At 44.7% G+C, this 19638-nt stretch overlaps 1 protein-coding gene across 2 annotated transcripts in view; it reads left to right on the plus strand.

Annotated features, from left to right (window-relative positions):
- CREB3L2 (cAMP responsive element binding protein 3 like 2) overlaps positions 1–9458 on the plus strand; it is an 84142-nt gene extending 74684 nt beyond the window's left edge. For both annotated transcript variants that reach the window (XM_088652242.1, XM_088652241.1), the window contains exons 9-12: positions 5931–6030; positions 7125–7251; positions 7433–7658; positions 9327–9458. In XM_088652242.1, the coding sequence (XP_088508368.1) occupies positions 5931–6030; positions 7125–7251; positions 7433–7658; positions 9327–9402 (529 nt within the window). In that variant the 3' untranslated portion in view covers positions 9403–9458. The remainder of the gene's footprint in view (positions 1–5930; positions 6031–7124; positions 7252–7432; positions 7659–9326) is intronic.
- The last annotated feature ends 10180 nt before the right edge of the window (positions 9459–19638 follow it).

A 19638-nucleotide genomic window follows, 5' to 3' on the forward strand; every position in this document is an offset into this window, starting at 1 on the left:
ATCGTGCAAGGAAAACCATTGCACTGATACAACCTTGAACTTAGCGCTGGGTTGAATGCAAGCCATTATCTTTTGTGGATTTAAGTTGAGAATAAACTGTTCCCTTCCTCCAGTTTTTGCAAAAGGGGACTTTATTGAGGCTTTGTAATTTGTTGATTTGCTTACATTGAACACATTAATCATCAGTAAAAAGATAGGTGATATTTTTTTTATTTCACTGGCTGGCCGTCCTAATATTTTGAAATTTAATATTTGGATTGGAGTTTGCTGGTTCAGATGTCTTGCAAGTGAACCTTCCTTCAGCTCCATTTGCATTAAAATAGCATAAAGATGCTTTTGAGATTTTTTACCATCTTTGGTCAACGGATATATGCTTATCTATTTTCATCCCCAGTCTCATCAGTGTTTGACAATATGTTACATGTTAAAATCTGCAAAAATCTGTACTCTTCTAGCAGTGGCAGCATCCAATATAAGTGACTTGGTTTGTTCTGCAGTGTTTTTGGTCCTTTCTGTGTGCAAACAATTTATTGGCCAAGAATGCATGCAGCCAAAAAGAAATTTAGCTATTCCTGCTCTCCATTTGGCATAGGCATTTGATACACTTGGGATTGCTGCAGATGTGCATGGCTGGGCAAATAGCCCAGCACAGGTCTTTCTTTCTTTTTTATTTTCTTTTGCAAATGTGTTGGTGTCAAGTCCTTTTGAAGGGGCCGTTGCTGGGATGCTGCACATTTTGGCGGAATGAAATTGATCTGGTACATTTTCCAGCATTCCTATTAAACAGATTGCCTCTTAAGATTATGGTTTTGAGACTTAATTGGACATTTCCTTGTTGATGTGCCAGTGTCCTTTTTCTGGTTGTTAACTAAATTTAATAGTAAACCTGCCTTTTAAAGGGATTCTCTCTGTGTGTGTAAAGGGGGCTTCAGAAAGTGAGTTGTAGAAATGCCATAATTGACTTGTGTACAGTGGTACCTTGGTTATCGAATGGCTTAGTTGCTGAACAAATTGGCTCCTGAACACCGCAAACCCGGAAGTAAGTGTTCCAGTTTGCAAATGTTTTTCAGAAGCTGAATGTCCAACGCGGCTTCTGCTTGAGTGCAGGAAGCTCCTGCAACCAATTGGAAGCCGCACCTTGGTTTTCAAACGGTTTTGGGAGTCGGTCGGGCTTCCGGAACGGATTAAGTTCGAGAACCAAGGTACCACTGTACAGTACAGTTATTTATTTACAGGGCAGTGACAGAAACAACAACAGCAACCCACCAGAACTTCTTAGTTTTCTGCTTTCCCAGAAAACACACGATTGATATTTTAAATGAGACATGAAGGTTTTAAATCTCCCTGGTTTCTGCTAGCACTGCTTGATAAACCTTCTGGTGATCAGGTGTCTGTTTGGAATGGGTGGGTATTCAGGACTGATTTATCTGAAATGGCTGCTTCCTTTAGAATAGGGTGTGGAGATCCTTCAGCATCAAAACACAGTGGATGTAAAGAAGGCAGAAAATCAAAAAGATGGTGACTGGAAGAGCTTTCCCACCCTTGCCTTGTCAATCAGCTGTACTTCTCTCCCACAATTGGCTTTAGAAAGGCTTTCCTGGTGCACTCTAGAGGCACTCCAGCCACACCACTTCTGCCAGTTGACTCTTACCACCCCATTGCTACCATGGTTGATTATGACCATTTCCTTCCTTTCCTTCTCTGGATGAGCTAGTAGATTGAGTTATCTCATTTATCCACACAACATCCCTGTTAAGCTAGGCCAAGAATAACTGGCCAAAGGCCATCCAGCGAACTTCTGAACCTGGGTCACCACCTCAGTTGTGATCACAAATTCTGTCCTTCAGGCTACACTCCTCTGGTTTGTTGACTCTCAGTCTTTGGAGCCGTGTGTGTGTGTGTGTGTGTGTGTGTGTGTGTGTGTGTGTCTGTGTGTCTGTGTGTCTGTGTAACGGATTAGCCCCAGGATGGAAGACTTATTACACCCGGGATTAGAAAGAGTTAATCCACCTCCAGCTTAACTGACAGCGCATCTTTAGGAGGTGGGACTGTGCCGGGTTTAAAAAGGAGGGAATAACTGTTTTGGCAGTTGGAGGAGGAAGAGGGGGAGTGTGGTGACGAAGAGGGAAGAAGAAGGGTGTGGGGCCAGGATAGTGGTGGTTTAGGTTAGGCTTAGGATAACTTGAAGTTAAAGTCTGACAGATTTAATGTATAATTGTAACTAAGCTTGTAAACCTATGCATCGTTAAGAAAAGAAAAACCTATGTTCTCAAGTAAATAAAATTCATCTTCTTTTTGTGCCAAAGAGTATTGTCTTGGTTATTCCAGCAGCGTATCAAAACTCACAGAGGTGGAGACTCAGAAAAGGGCAAAACTTACCTAAGGAAAAGGGGATAGTTTGTGTCCTAGAGTCACACGGGAAGGGCAGTATGGTGAAAATCTAGAGTGCCACAAGTTTGCCAGGGCGATATGGCAGACTGATACAGTGGGGATCTGAGTTGCGGGAGTCCCTGTTCTGTAGGCAAGAGGTTGTTCATTCACATAGCCCTGAGTGTTTGTGAGATCAGGCCACGAAAGCTGGAATTAGACTCTCTTTACTGAGAAGCCCAGAATTGAGGGGTTTATTTTAAGGCGTAAGGAATTGAGTGGGGATTGCTTTACCCCTGTACCCTTTTGGCTCATAATCTATTGGCAACGTCGGCTGTCTGTAGTCTTCACTTTGCACCTCATGGCCCACAAACCCTCGGGGCACAATGAAAAAAATAAAGCTAAATGGAAGGCAGGAGGCAAAACTGTGAAATGGCCACAGCCTCATTGGCCAGGGAAGTGCAAACGTGTGTGTGTGTGTGTGTGTGTGTATGTGTGTACACACACACACACACACACTGCTTTGGAGAAGGCAGTTCTTTAATTGAATTGCACCCACTAAGTGTGTCAGGCAAAGATTGCCATTTCTTTCAGCATCAGGGTTCCTGTTTTATGCTCTCACCTTTTTCTCCTCCCCCCGCCCACTTCTTTGAGCTATGCATGCACTTGCTTCAGCAAAACTGTTGTGAATTTTAGTAAGATGCACTGCTGGGGCCTCTTAGTCTATCATCTACTCCCCACCCACCCCTCTCTCTTTAACTTTTTAAATGGCTTTTTCTCACTCAGCCTACCCCTTCCATTTTCAGTAGATAGCTGCCAAAATGAATTGTTTTCAGTAAACTGAAGAGTGTCTTTTCTCTGCGGATGAGCGAGGCTTTGGACTTTGATTTATTCCCCTAGCACCGCATTTTAGATCCAAAGGAAGCATTCAAGTTTGAAAGAAGTTTCGTCCTGAGTTGTGAAGTAGCCATAACCAAGCGCATGAGCTGCTCGCCTCCGTTTCTTGTTATTCCTTTGGTCCTTCCCCTCTCCTGCCACCTGATCCTTTCTAACCTGGAGATGCTAGGGCTTAAATCTGGAATCTCCTGCATTCAAAGCACATGCTGTGGCAGTGAGCTATGCCCCTGAATACCAGTTCCTGGGAATCACAGGTGGGGAGAGAGTTGTTGTGCTCAAGTCCTATTTTAAAAGGCTTCCCCCCAGGTATCTGGTTAGCCAACGTGAGAACAGGATGCTGCACTTGATGTCTATTGGCCTGATCCTCCTCTTATGTTCCTATTCAGCACAGTGCACATAGGAAGTTGACTTAAGCTGAATCACAGCTGTTTAGGCTGGGTCTAGCCCAGTATTGTTGACACCAGCTCTCCAGGGTTTCTCAGCCCTGCCCACTTTTGGGCTGACCTGGAAAACTGGGAATTGTTTGCGGTCTCCACTGATCATCCTGCCACACCACCACCACCACCGCAATCCTCTTGGGAAAGGGCAGAGTCTCACCTCTGACTTGGCCCTGAGCTTTGGAGGCAAAGTCAGAAGGGATTCTGTCTCTTTCCCAAGAGTCAGGCCTGGCTGAGAGAGGGAATTGGCATCGGGCGACGCTAGATGACGGATGGGATACTTGCCAGAGGGCAGAAAGAGCGATCCCCGCTGTGAACACGGCAAGCGTATTTGTGGAACCTCTTCTCCTCTGCTTTCAATTACATGGTGGCAGCTTCCCATCTCCAAGGGGTTTCTGCAACTCAAGCATATCCCAGTGTGCAACAGAGCCCTAATTCTGGCTTCTGTATAAAGAGAAAAGCTGCTTCAGAGGAATGTTGAGCAGAGATGTGTCAGGGTCTCTTGTCCCCTTCTCCAGCCAGCACTTTGCCACTCCTAACAAAGTACATAAGATCAGGCCACTGGCCCATCCAGTCCAGCATCCTGTTCTCACAGTGGCCAAACAGGTGCCTGTGGGAAACCCATAAGCAGGACCCGACTACAGGGGCACTCTCCCCTCCTGCAGTTTCCAGCAACATCCTGCCCACATGGGCTTCAAAACAGAGAGGGATGCTTGCATAAGAAAGGGAGGGGTGTGTAAGCATGAGTGATTTGGTACTGTGAAATGGCAGCTAGGGAATGGATTCACTACTTTTCTGCTCAAAGTATGCTCTCGTTTCATTCAGAAAAGGCACCTAAATTTCTCAAAATAGCAGGCTGCGGGTGAGCAGATTTCTTTAGGGCAGGGGTGATTAATTATTTGAAGAAAGAGTTCTGGTCCACATAGATCTCTGGTGGGAGCATTGGGAGTCCTAATTTAAGCCTAAACTTCTAGAGTCCTTGAATTCATTCAAACCCTAATTAGAAAGGTGCTTGGTTGTTGTTGTTGCTTTTTTAAAAAAGGCAAATTTACATTTGGCTATAAAGGCACCTCTGGGGATGTATGTTGTAACTTTAGCGTGTAAAGAAAGATCGGACTGAAGTGTGTAGAAGAGGGTTGGGGAATGTGTGCAGTTGGACTCCCAATTCCCATCAGCCCCAATTGTTAGGGATAATTCAGTGACTTCTGCAGGGTCACAGGTTGCCCATCCATGGTGTAGAATATAAATCATGCCTCTTGAAACATGTATGTTTGTTTTCCTTGTGAGTGAAACTATAGGACCTCAGGCTGCCAGATAAAGTGTGCAGTTGTTTTCTTTACTTTTTAAAGTGGTTTGTTGTGGCAGGTCAACAGAGAGCTTTAGCCCACTCGTAATTGCTCAAACTCAAATTGCTGGCACATGCTTACTGTAAATGCCTCTCACAGAAGAGTGACAATGCGGAGGCACCCAGAGACAGTTGAAGACTGAAGTGCTTGGTTGCCCTAGCACAGGGATTGGGGACCTGTGGCCCTCCGTATGCTGCTGACCTACAACTCCCATGAGCCCCCAGTCAATGTAGCCAGTGGTCGAGGATGATGGGAGTTGTAGTTAAGCAGCATCTGGAGGGCCATAGGTTCTCCACACCTGCCCTAGTTCAACAAATCTTCTTTAAAAAAAAGAATCTGACGTTTGCAGGTAGGAAAGTGATGGGGAAATCCCCTGAAAAGCGTGGATGTTTAATGGGGAGGTTTCATGATTAATGGGTTTTCAAAGGCATCAGGTTGGCCACTGTGGGAACAGGATGCTGTGGGCCATAGGCCTGATCCAGATGGCTCTACCTACGTTCTTACAAACACCCTGCAGCCAGATCAGAATGGATGCTCCTTCTCTTGCAACCTAGTCCCAAACGAATCGGGATACATGCTCAAGAAAGGCCGGACATAGTTTAACCTCCATGTAAGCTTTGTGCAAGGTAGTAGGAATGAATGCTCAATGAACTGGTTGTCTGGAGGAGCCCTCTGCTCTGTACAGGTTCAACCAATCTAGCGCCCCAGAAGAAGAAGAAGAAGCAGTCCTCTGTATGTTCTGGGTACGTGCCTCTTCATTGGAAGGCCCAACAAATCCCGAAGCGTTGTATGAGTATGACAAAGGGCAAAGAATAAAAGTGGTGCATAAAATGCGAAATCCCAGACCAACACATGTTGATTTCTGCTGCTCTCCATCTTTCAGAACACTCCTGCAGCAACTGCAGAGGCTCCAAGCCATGGTGGCCGGCAAAGTGTCTCGCTCGTGCAAAGCTGCTGGCACGCAAACAGGGACCTGCCTCATGGTGAGTCCTGCCTATTCCGTTTCTCCTTAGGTCCTTCCCTGGGCCCATCGATGGGTCACCTTGTTTAGCTGGAATTACATCATGGTGTGGCGCAGGGGCAGGGAACCGTTTTTAGCCCAGGAGCCACATGCCAGCGGTGGGCTATGTCAAAGGGGGAAGTGTGTAGAGCAACAAATGCAAATCTTTAACTTTTGCGCAGTGGGCTAGCCCCAAAATAACATGCAGTCTCAGATCTCCTGTATGCTCCTCTCTCTCCCCAATATGACAGGTTCTGCCTAACATTAAAAAAAACCCTGCACTTCTCATCTCAAGCTAAAAAGTGCTTCTTCGTGATGTGCTAGCTTTCTTTGGCCAGTGAGCTTTCAACCATGCAATTCCCTCGGCAGCACTGCAAAGTCATATTGTCCCCAGAGACCTGTGTCGTCTGCTTCTAGGCTGGCTTTATTTGGCAGACGAAAACGGAAATGTGCTTCTCTCCCCCCCCCCACCAACCTTCCTTGCTGTATGAATTCAACAGGGGCAATTTGGTGTTGTTTTTGTTTTTCAAACAGCCGCCCCTGTATCTACCAGTCAAGCCCCCACTTTGATCTCCTGTTAATTCTCCCCTTCCTGCCTGAGCTTTTTCCTCTTCCAACATGTCCTGTCAGGCTGCTTTTTAAACTCACGGTTGTGTGTGCCTGTTGAGTCGCGAGGAGCCTGGGAAGTGCCCACTGCGATGTTATGAAACAACATTGAAATTCATGTCACAGCCTAGTCTAGCCAAGATGGATTTCCTACCTTTTTGAGTTTTGCGAGTAAGTAGCTCGGCTGAGCGGAATGGCTGCAGAGCTTCCAGCATTGCCATACTAATGTGGAACGTCTCTCCTTCTGTGGAGCTGAATCTGGGATTGCCTCTGCGCTCCTAGTTCAAGCATCCTGTCTCATGATTAAGGCAACCTGGGGAAGGAAATCACCCCTGAACCACACATCATTTTCTTGGTTTTGATATTGCTCTGTATTTGATGTTAGAGCTGCGAGACTTTATTGCTGTTCATTGGCTCAAGTATCACTGAGTCTCTGTGTCTTTCCTCCAAACTCCCCTCCCCCCTTGCCAGGTGGTGGTTTTATGCTTCGCAATAATTTTTGGCAGCTTTTCCCAAAGTTACGGTCCCACGTCCTCCATCACAAAGGCAGTGCTACCATCCCAGCATTCCACGCCAGAGTCATATACAGCCTCTATAGGTGAGTGAGCATCTCTCTCGTAGTTCTGCAGTTACTTGATTTCCAAAAGGAGAGGGAGCTACGATTTGCCCCCTCTGCCCTAACGAGCTAGATCTCCTAAAGAACTGACATAATGGGATTTGCATTGCCCCAAATGGTTTCTGTTCTTCATCCCCTCTCCCTCCTACCTGTTTCTGCACAGTGAGGTCAAGGAGTCTGCTGACTTATGAGGGGCCTCCTCACCCGCTGGAGGAACAGCACTTCTCAGATCTCAGCAACAGCTGGGACAGGCACCTGGAGGCCTCCAAGCACTCAGCCCTGCCTTCGGAATCCTTGTCTAGGTCTCCGCACGACCAAGTCACAGAGATCATGATAGCCAACGAAACGGGGCTAGAGAAGTCATTGCTGGTGGAGTTTCAGCAGCACAGGTGAGTGGGTGGCAAGGCAGTGGAGGGCACACAGAGGAACGGTGGGAGGAACCAGCTAGGGAACTTCCAAGGGAAGAAGTCTTAGAGCCTGGGGAGTGGTTGTGGTACCAGAATGAGTGGTCAGGGGGAGGAGACTGGGAAGAGGAGGTGTCTGAAGCTGAAGAGGTAGCAGGGATTAATGAGCAGAAAGAGTTTCTGGCAGAGAGAAGTCCAGAATAAGAGACAGAAGTGGAAGCAGGAGAGGAGGAAGGCCAAGAGGCAGAAACGAATCAGGCTGGGGCAGAGTCACAGGTGTTCCCCCCCTCCTGCCCTCCCCCTTGACTCCCAGAACCAGAAGAGGGCTGAAATGGGCAGAGCAGCAGCAGGCTTCACGCAGGCGCAGTCTCTGATTCCTTGGGGAAAGCCCTGGAGAGGAGGGGACCTAGACGGCTGTGAGGAAGCGGGGACTTTCAGTCTCAGCAACTGCTTTTCATGGAGGAAGATCACCAGGAATGGAGCTGCTGTGCTCATTAGGCCTGATCCTCAGCCAAGTCTGTGGAAATTGTGTTTTTGCTAATATGCTGACTGGCAGCAAGACTCCTGAATTTCAGACAGGAAGTCCTTCCCAGAGGTACCAGGGATTGAACCTGGGACCTTCTGCATGCAAAGCAGATGCTCTGCGACTGAGCCACAGCCCTTGCCCAGGTGATGCCTGCTGAATGGGCTTTAGTTAATCAGAGGATGGATTTCAACTGAACACGAGAAGAAACTTCTTAAGGGTGAACACTGTTCAGCAATGGAAAAGCATGGTGGGGTCCCCTTGCAAAGGCTGGACAGTCATCTGTTGGGAATGTTCTGGCTGTGGCTTTCTTGTACTGAGTAGGAGCTGGGCTGGATTGGGGTAGCCAACATAGAGCTCTCTCCAGATGTTGGTGGGCTCCAATTGCCATCAGCCCCCACATGGGTCATGGCTAGGGACGGTGGCAGTTGTGGTCCAGCAACTTTTGGAGAACATCAGGTGGCTACCTCCATTTTCAATGATGTCTTCACAACGGCATTGCAGGCATCACTTAGGAGAAGATGGGCTCTTTCCTTTTCTCTTGTGCAGGTGGGAATGGTAGAGATGGCACTGGTATTAAAAATAATGCATTAAAAATAGTTGCACATTTTTTTTTAACAAAATGAAAAACACTGCCTGATTAATTGGAGGTAGGTAGCTGTGTTGGTCTGACGTAGTAAAAAATAAATAAATAAAAATCCTTCCAGTAGCACCTTAGAGACCAACTAAGTTTGTCATAGGTATGAGCTTTCATGTGCATGCACACTTTCGTGCATGCACACAAAAGCTCATACCTATGACAAACTTAGTTGGTCTCTAAGGTGCTACGGGAAGGATTTTTTTGTATTTTGTTTTGATTAATTGGAGATGCCTTTTCCATTTTTCGGGGATTCATCTAACCAAGTAAATGACTAAGCGTTGCCCCTGACCGCGTGGCATTCTAGATGCCAGATCTTGGCATCTCCAGTTCAAAATGGTTTCGGGGAGCGAGGCTGGCAGGAAGGAGCTCATGCTTGCCTTGTGTCAATTTCCACGGCTGCTGATAAGAGCAATGAAAAAAGTAGCCTGCGCTGCGATTTGGGTTGCCGTTTTGTAGTAATGCCACTTCTCCTCCTCCCTTTGCTTTACAGAGTCAACTCAGAGCTGGACGCAAACGAAACTCTGAAGATTGTGGAAATTGACAGACGAGTGAATGCTACGTCTTGAGATAAAAATAAAAAATGGGATTCCCTCCCACCCTTTCTCTTTCTTCTAACCCAAGGTCTGAGGAACTTGTCTCTGTCAGTGAATCCAAAGGGCAAGAGGAAAGTGCCCGGCTGATTTTCTGCACTGGATTGGGAAGAAGTGGCTTTGGTCTCTGTAGTCCATTTACTTTTCTCCCCTCCTCTCCCCACCCCCAGCCTCCGACTCTCACTACTCAGTTTGCCTTTGTGCTTCCACAACGAAGGGGAAGAATGGAAGGAGGGCTTGTTGGCAGATGATGGGAGAAGGGATGCCTCCGAGCGGAGGTGCAGAAGGGATAACTTAAGCAGTCATCGCCATCACCGCAAAAATAACAAGATGCCTTGTTTCGGGTCTCTTAAAGGGTAACAAAATGTGTAAAATTAATTAAGATTAATGACTTATAGAGGGTTTTCTGAATTCATCCAAGATCAGCCTCCCCTGATTGGTGACTCTTAACACCATCATTTTATTCCTTTTTACAGGGAAATGTCACCATGGGGTGGCAAACATGTCTCTTACGCCTCCCTATAATTCGTCCTGGACCATTTCTGCCCCCGCCTCCATTGTGCAATAGAAATGCAACCACAAGGAAGGCACTTCCTTTTGATTTTTTTACCTTAGTGGCGAAAATGGGCAGGAATGGATAGGTTAATAGAAGTCTGGCAAAAATTTATGTTGCTTGTTCTCGAAAACTTCCAATTGTGTTCATCACTAAGCTATATGTGAGGAATGGGAGCTTTCCCCCCAATGCAAGCTCTTAAGTGTGGGATCCCTCATGCAACAGTGATGCTTGTGCCAGGTTGAGTCTTCTACCCTAACCAGCTGCAGTTCTATATTCTCTTATCTAGGAGCGAGCTTCATTAAACTCGGTGGAAATGACTTGTGTGTAGACATGGGGTCGCACTGTCTCAAATCTTGTAGCCAGCATTGCCTTAAACCTTTTTCCTCCTTCCACGAGGACTACAAACTTGTCCCTTCCTATAAAAGGAGGGCAAAATTGATAGGAATCGGTCAGATCCACATGTTTCCATGTCTTATAGCCTGGTCATGCAATAACTCATTTTCTTGATGTTACCTTATTCATGTTCAGTAGCAAAAGCTACATTGCCTTCATTTCCCCTTACAGCATTTTCTATTCCCCTCTATGACCATGTACCAGTTGTGTGCTGGAAATACAAAGCAGTCACCGATTCCTTTGCTGCATCTGTCTCCTGACAGTAAGAGCTGTTCGGCAGTGGAATTTGCTGCCAAGGAGTGTGGTGGAGTCTCCTTCTTTGGAGGTCTTTAAGCAGAGGCTTGACAGCCATCTGTCAGGAATGCTTTGATGGTGTTTCCTGCTTGGCAGGGGGTTGGACTGGATGGCCCTTGTGGTCTCTTCCAACTCTATGATTCTATGATTCTATGATTCATGAAGAAAACAGACAAAATTCGGTTAGTCTCTTTCTTGTCTGGTTTGCATGAGAAAATGGAGCCAGCCTGAACCAAATCTGCTTGGAGAGACCAATTTGTATCAGTTTCTCATACAGGCGAGAGGCCTCCAGGCAACTCAGATTCCTTTGCCATCCCTGTCCCTCCTGTTGTAAATAGTATTTATTAGTTGCCCCATGATATCAGCTGGCAGGCAGAACTACAAGCAAAGGACATGAAATCCCTCAAAGGCTCTGGGTGACTTTTGAGAAAGTTCTATAACTTGTTTTAGGCCCCCAACATTCAACTTAAAAATTGATGCAATGCAATGCCCTCACCCACCATCCTGGCCTCTTTGCATCCTATTGCGTTTTCTGTTCCATTGTGTATGCACTCACTTAAAGCAGACGTTGTGGTGAAAACCAGCAAAGGTTCAAATCTCATGTTCTACTTGTTCCACGCTACGGCAAGCTAAAATGATTGCAACATCCTCTCCTGGGGCTGCCAGGGGCTGTTTCTGTCTCCAGAAAAGTCAGTCACCCTCTGCCACCCTTTCCCGAATAACTGGTGGTGAGGATTGTTGGCTACATTTGTGTGTCACTTTCCATACCATTCACCATCTTAAATTAATATTGGAAGGAGTTGCATGCATGGATATCCTAACAGTGGAACAGGTGTGCAGAACCTTTGGCTCCCAGATTTTGTGGAACTACAACTCCGCATCCTTGGCCATTGGCCATGCTTTCTGGGGCTGATGGAAGCAACAGCCCCACACCTGCTGTAGAACAATGGTTCCCCCACCTGCCAAGCGCTAAAATTTTAGCTGCCTGTTTGGGTAATAAAAACGATGCCCTTGGCTGCCGTCCTGCAAGGTTTCTCAAGAACAGCTATACGTGCAAACGTTGAGCAGTGGTTATTTCACGCTGTGTATTGAATTCCATGACATCATCTGTCATTGATCCCACATGCTTGTAGCAATTATACTTTAAAATAAAGCTGATGATGGGTGGGCTTATAAAAGAAAGGGGCATTATTATAAACTCTATATTTATGGAAGTCACGCTTGGGTCAGTGACGCTTCTTAATATTGCATAATCATTGACTAGCATGTAGATGGTGTGTTTTATTTGTGCATATGCTTCAATTCTGCGCTAGCTTTCCCTTTATATCTGCTATTTTTACCGTGCAATTTAACGTTGAAGCAAATGCTTCCGAGCCAGATTTCAGCTGATGCAAATTGTTGGTTTTCCATTTTACACCAAGCTGAAGATCTGCTCCCCAACCCCTTCTTTATTTTTCTTCAGCTATTCTTAGCAACATCGTCCAATTCTTGACGATAAATCTGGGTTAAATGTCAAATTTTAAAATGCCAAAGTTCCCCTTTTAGGATTTATTCCATCGCTGGGGTTTCTTTTCTTTTCTTTTGCTTGAACCTTCAATTTTAAGGATTGGATGCTGTCTAGACGCAGTTTGGCTGTCAGTCAAGTGAGTGAGTAACATTAATCTGCCACATCAGGGAGAAGAACTTGGGATCTCTAATGTCACAAGTCCATTGTGCAAACTCCCACCACTGCACACAAAGCATAAGACTCTGTATATTTAGCATCCTTTTCATCACTCGGTGACAAAAATAATTCTCCTCTAATTGCTAATTGGAAAGAAGCCATTTCCCCCCTTGTATTTTTGAAGGTGAAACATTAGGCCACTGTGACGGGTGTGTGTGTGTGTTTTTCAAAAGTTACAATTGGTCCAATTAGCTCAGTATTGCCTTCACTGACAGGCAGTGACTTTCCAGGGTTTTGGGCAGGAGATAGTCCCAACTCTACCTGGAGATACCCAGGATCGAACCTCAGACCTTCTGCTCTGCCACTGAGTTGCAGCCCTTCCCTAAGTTCATATTTACTTACTAGTGGAGTTCTTCTGGAATTCTTTGGAAGCAGGAGTTCAAACCCACGGCTTCCAGATCCAAATCTGGTTTCTTGCAAAATGAAGAAAAGAAAAGAGAAATCCATCAGAAACAAGGTCCTGTGAAATTTGTGTCGAACATCTTTTAAAATAAATGTAACTTAAATTAAAAACCAGCAATTTATCTTAAGTTATTTCAATATTTTGACAGTTTTCACCATCTACTTAGATTTCATCTTTCCTAATAGTCCTCACGGCAACAATAATCTTATGCCATCATAAAGAATGTGGCTTAGTAGTTAACTAAGCCTTACTCAGAGTAGACACATTGAAATGAATGGACTTAACTTAGTCAGGTTCATTATTTTCAACAGGCCTACTCTGAGTAAAACTTAGTTGACTACCACCTTAACAAATGTATTGTGGTATGTAGAGAGGAAAACTAAACAGTGAGGTCAAAGAGGAATACAGTGGTACCTCAGTTTATGGACGCAATTGGTTCCGGGGAGCCGTTCGCTCCCTGAGCAGTACTTAAACGGAGCACCTTTTCCGCGCATGTGCGAAGCGCCGATAGAGTGCTTCTGTGCATGCGCGTGCTGCGGAACCCGGAAGTAAACACTTCCGGGTCCGCGGAGTACTCAAACCGCGGCAGACTTAAACCGAGGTATGACTGTAAAATGAAAGTGCAGAGTGTTATAATTCAATTAAGGCTTAGGTGCCTAAATAATTAGCACAGTGACCATCATAGCTGCCAAGTTTTCCCTTTTCTCACGAGGAAGCCTATTCAGCATAAGGGAATTTCCCTTTAAAAGGGGGATAACTTGGCAGCTATGGTGACCATTCACAACAGCAGCACAATCACCCTTCCATTGCTAATTATTCCACCTGATGCAACACCAGCACTCTAGTCCTATATCGAAAAGTAACAAAACCATCTATTTAGAAACGTAAGTCACAATTTACATCCTGGATCACATAAATGATACAAGTGTACAATTTGATATTTTTCTATGCAAAATTTACAGATTCTACTTGCATGTTTTACTTGCTGGGGATCTCTGATGCAGAGCTTTGCAGCTGGCTAGACCACACTAGAATTCACAGGTTTAGATGTTCGAGAACAGTTTGCCGCACAAGCACCCAGTCTTCTCTCTTGAGAATGGTTCAATGTGGTGATATAGGAGGGGTGATAATCTACTCTAGAAGTGTGCATTTGTGGTCCTGTAAATGTCATTAGACTCCCATCACCCACCGCCAACATCATCAGAGGTGATTGGATTTGCAGTTGAGCATCTTCTGGAGGGGTCACAGGGTCTACACACCTGTAGACCTGTAAACTGGAAAGCCTATGCGTGCCATTCCCCATCTGGTTTTCAAGAAATAACTGAGTTTGAGAATGTAAGCATTGTTCACATTAACTAATTCTCTGAGGAAATGGTGAAAACTTGCACAGGACCCTGGGGAGGTAACTTTTAGATGTACCCAGGACCTCTGGGGAACCACTTATCTATGAAGAGAATCCCGTAAGACTGAGGGCTGGATCTGAGCAACCCAACCACGTGGACAGGAGAGGTCCAGTGGGACGATTCACACTATCTACCTGCCCACATTGAGATGCAGCCTCTAGCCACAATAGACAGTTCCATCATGCAATTGGATATGTCTGAAATGTATGGCCATTGCAGAAAATCCTGAAGCACACTTTCAGGGTGCACACTTAGTTGATATGGAGTGTTGACCAAAACTGATGGGCTTCAATAAAACCATTAATTTGGTGTGACCCACCTGCATGCTGTTCTGTGATACTAGATTGCAGGATAAGACCAGAGTGTGGGACAGGAAGGTGCCTCATACCAGCTCAGTCTATATGTCTAGCTCAATTTTGTGTTCACCAATCTGGTGCTCTCCTGATGTTTCAGGCAGTTGTGTGTGACTTCTTGGACACAAAGCACAATCATCTCCCCGCAGTGTCTTGGTTCACCACCCTAAACCACCTTCATCACTGAGGAACCAGGTCTTAAGTTTCTGATACAACCTCCATTTTCCCAAGAGGGAAGACACTTTAAAATCCACCCTACTAAGGCAGATGTCGTTAAAAAGAAAATCTGGTCTCACTGGTCCTTCTTTCAGCTCCCTTCAAGCAAATGCCCTCCCAATGCTGTTGGATTATGACTCTCATCATCCCTATTGGCCAAGCCTCTAGAGGGCACCAGGTTGAGGAAACCAGCCTTAATTCATAATTTTCTTCCCCTTTCTTTGGTTTAATGGCTTCCTCCACCATTGTGTTTCCATTATTTTGAAGGTATCAATATAAGAGAATAAGGAGGCAATATAGGAATTAGCAGAGAACAGAGCAAATATGCATCTCTCTTAAGTTTTATTTACACACAGCTGAACTTTATGTTGTAGGATTTTGGTACAGAGGTGAGTTTTTGAGCACTCATCTGTGATGTTGTATAGGCATGTTGGCAGGGCTGTCTGGTCATAACTGGTGAGGACTATTTCTGGTTCCATAGTAGTCAGGCACCACACAGGCATATTTGGTTTGATTCAATCAAATGATGATATATCTTAATTTTGTAGCATTAGCCGTGATGGGGACGTTCTTGTCTGTTATGTATGTAGAAACACGTGCTACTTATTTGAGGTCTAATCCCCAAGAACATTGGTGATCTATCTTCCGCAGTGTATCTCTTGATTTTCAGACTTGTAACATTCAAGCAGCATTTCCACCCTTTATCTTGGGTGCCATTCGTGTTGCCCTGTATTACAGTTCCAAATGCCTTTCTAGGGCTGTAACTTAGATGGCCTAGCACACAGACTGCTAAACCTTTACATCTCAGTTTTTGTGATGTGCTGAGCAGCAGGCCCTATTCTAAACTACTAGAGGAGGTTCTGCTGAGAATAGGATTATGGGTTTGATGGGTTTCTCCATGGATTTCTGTTTGAAATTTGGATTTCCAGTGCTGGATTCCCGAAACTGCTGGCAAACTCAGTGGAATCTAGAAGTTTTCAAAGAACCTAGGTGTTGTGGCTGCGGGAGAGAAAGAGGTGCAGTCCTTGAGCTAGCCCCAAGCATCTGCCCCCATAGGGTGAGTTTCTCCTCTGAACTTCAAAGAGTCTGGGTTCATACATCTCTAGATTGAAAGCCTGGAGGTGGTTTATTAAAGGAGAATGACCAATCATGGCAGATGATCTTGAACAGGGCTCCCACCAAAGAAGATACCACTTACCTCACTTTGCACCATAAATCTAAATACATTCAGCCAGATTTATTGCACATGGAAACTCAAATTTACACATGCACATCTCATCCAAGCAAGGCATTTCCCATTGGCTTAAATACCAGAATGTGTTACGAGACAATATAGCTTAGATTTATTGCCTAGCATAAAAGTTGCAGTTCTGTAAGTTCCATGCATTCGGTTCCACAAAAATCAGTGGGTCAAGTCATATATTAACTGGGTGCAGGATTGCAGCCACACTATGTAGCCATAGAGGAGCCGCAAGTGTTACACTAAGCCATCTAAGTCAGCATCCTTCTGCCCAAATATTTTCATTTCCAGTACTCATTCAGCTATGTGAATAGGCAAATATAGTTTTTTTTTTGCTAGTCTGCATTTAAATGGAATTGTCTTTATGAAATATGGGAATTTAGCAAAATGCATGAGAAGAGTTCAGAAAGATTGGGTAAACTGCGATAATATCCCCCCCTTTTTTTTACTTAAACTGTTAATGTTCTTTGTTGTGTTGTTTTTGCTATATTAAATGCCTTTTCTTTTTGTATTTATACTTTTTCTACATGCACTGCTCTTTTAGGTGTGTCCACATGTGATCATTCATATTTCAAACAGGTGGGAGGGTGGGTGAGTTGGGTAAGAGTTTTTTTGTGTGTAAAGAACCTTTTATTTAGCAGACAGGTTTTTAACCAAGCAGCAAACTATGTGCTTTTTTTTAAAGTAGCTGAGTACAGTGAAAATATGTATTGCTTTATCTGTTTCCTTGCAAATAAATATTTTCCTAAAGAAAAGGCATATCCCATCATTCTGCTGTTTATTTTCCTCCACATGTATTTAGAGCAGTCAGCTGTCCCCTCCCATTTTTTTCTTTAACCCAAACACCATGCTTCAGTGCTTGGAGTATTTCCAGTTTACTTTTCATGCTGTCAGCCTATTGTCCAGTATTACCTCCAAATGGTAAAAGATCAAAAGCAGTAATGTGTCTCACAGTCGTGGACTTGCCCTTTGCTTCATAGAAAACACTGAACTAATCATTGTGTTTTGTTTACAAGATTTGTGGGGCATTGGGAGAGCTTGTAAAGCTGAAAAATGACTGCAGTTCAGCCAATACTCAGTGTTGCATGCATTTATCTCAGGTATATTTGAGGGCCACCTTTGACCAGTGGATATCCGCCCCCTTGCAGATAGATGTCCATCAGGCCTAGGGCAGATCTAACGAAATGTCATTCCATCTGTGTCTAAAATTTTTGCATCAAACGACGACTCTCTTAAAACTGCATGTTTTATTTTCCACTAAAAGCAGGCAGGGGGTGGGGTGAAAATTAAAGGAGATTAATGCATAAATAAATGCTGCGTGAGAGGATTTAGGCCAGCATGGATGCTCTGACCTACCTCTCCCGAATATATTTTTATTGACTGGGGGGGGGCAAGAGAGAAGGCAAATTTAGCAAATAGTGCAGGTTATATGCTAGATTAATAACCTAGTTTTATTTTCAAAAATGAATTTATTGCAGGAAGGATTGTGTTTTTTAGAACACTGATTTACTTAAATTTATTAAAACTTAGAACATGATGGGGTTTTTTAAATTAAAAAAAATCAAGAATATTAAAGCCAGCATTGCAAAAATACAAATATTTTGCTATATAAAAACTTGTGCTTTTTCTCTTATTGTTTATTTTCTTACCAGTAGCAGAGGCCTAGGTAGCTCAAGTATATTTGTAGTACTTCTGGATACATGTTTATTAGCAGTCCAACACAGCTGTGGTTAAAGAGTGCCTTTTACCAGGTTTGGCTGGTATGCCAGCTGCAGCCATATCTAGATCGGGATCTCTTGGCCACTGTAGTCTAGGCACTGGTAACCTCAACACTGGACTCTACTGCAATGCCCTTGTATGTATGCTTGGACATAGTCTGGAAACTTCAGTTGGAGCAGAATGCAGCAGCTAGAGTTCTGATGGCTAAAGCAGGCATCCCCAAACTGCAGCCCTCCAGATGTTTTGGCCTACAACTCCCATGATCCCTAGCTAAGAGGACCAGTGGTCAGGGATGATGGGAATTGTAGCCCAAAATATCTGGAGGGCCAAAGTTTGGGGATGCCTGGGCTAAAGGCATGTGACACTCTAACATATGTTACCTAGTCAGGTTCATGGTTCTTGTCATAATACACAATCTCAGTTTGACCACCGAAATCACCTGCTCATTTTCTTAGAAGCTTGACTGCTCTCGACTAAAAATCGAGCATTTAGATTAATAACCCCTTCCGAATCATCATCAGTAATTCCCTTCAAAAACTCACCCATAAAGTCCTTTTGGTTCTAATGCAATAAATAACCAGTTGTTTCCCTGATCAGACCTTGCAGAAAGTTTGAATGATGGGGTAATTCCAAAATAGATGCAAAATGGTTCACAATCTGTAGAGTCTCCATGCAAGACACCATGCAGGCTCCAGTGTAATATTAGTCTCGATCCTGTCCATTTTCTCACTTGACTAAAAGAAAAGATGACCTAGAACTCTGACAGGAGGTTACACTATAAGGACTTCAAGTTCCCTTCCATTACCATCATTCTATGTGGATTGTATTGGTGGCTGGTTGGGTGCTTGTAATGTGGAATAGTAGCTTCGGTTAAAAAGACACTATGTGTGATTTAGGTCCAGCATTCTGCCTCTGACAGCCATGCAGCCCCAAGATAGAGGTGAAGCTGGAACTAGCCAGAGGGTGGGATACCACCAGATCTCATCAAGATGCCTCAATAGCAGTTGTCATCTCCTGGCATTTTGGAGCTTGAATGGAACACGGAAAGCCCTTAGCGCAACATGCAAAGCTGGAAAAAGGGTTTTGTTAATTGAACGTGACTTTGAGAAGGCCACGCTGACAACGCTGCCATCAAGCAAACTTGAATTTGAAAAAGAGAAGCTCAATGGAAAATTCAGTGGAAGTGATGGGAAGCAACGTTCATTCCATCAGCGCTTCTGAAAAATCAGGTCTGACAGCACTTCCCTTTGCTCTCCCTATGCCCCGCCCCCAATCTGCTCTAGCCAGTGTGGTGTAGTGGTTAAGAGCGGCAGACTCGTAATCTGGGGAACGGGGTTCGCGTCCCCCCTCCTCCACATGCAGCTGCTGGGTGACCTTGGGCTAGTCACACTTCAATGAAGTCTCTCAGCCTCACTCACCTCATGAGTGTCTGTTGTGGGGGAGGAAGGGAAAGGAGAATGTTAGCCACTTTGAGACTCCTTCGGGTAGTGATAAAGCGGGATATCAAATCCAAACTCCTCCTCCTCCTCCTCCTCTTCTTCTTCTTCTTCGTTCCCCGCCTCAGTTCTGCGGGACAGATTTGAGGATGGTATGTGGGGGGAGAATTACTATTATTATTAAATTTGTATACCACCTGATACCCGCAAATCTCAGGGTGGTTCACAGGATAAAATCACAACATAAAAGCACAAAGTACACAATCAAAACAAAAACAATGCAAGAACAGCCCCCCCCCCCCAATTTTAAAAAGGCATTGGATGTGAGAAGAGGGAGGGAGGGAATGTTCTAGAATTCCATGAACGCCAGAAAGGAAGAATGATGGAAGTGAAGATGATGTTGCTGTTGAGACTATCAGCATTCCAGTAACCAAGGAACAGCTTTGCTTCGTTTTCTCTTTCAGAGAAAATGAAAA

The sequence above is a fragment of the Zootoca vivipara genome, chromosome 9 (genome assembly GCF_965207765.1).
Source record: "Zootoca vivipara chromosome 9, rZooViv2.hap1.1, whole genome shotgun sequence".
NCBI lineage: Eukaryota > Metazoa > Chordata > Lepidosauria > Squamata > Lacertidae > Zootoca > Zootoca vivipara.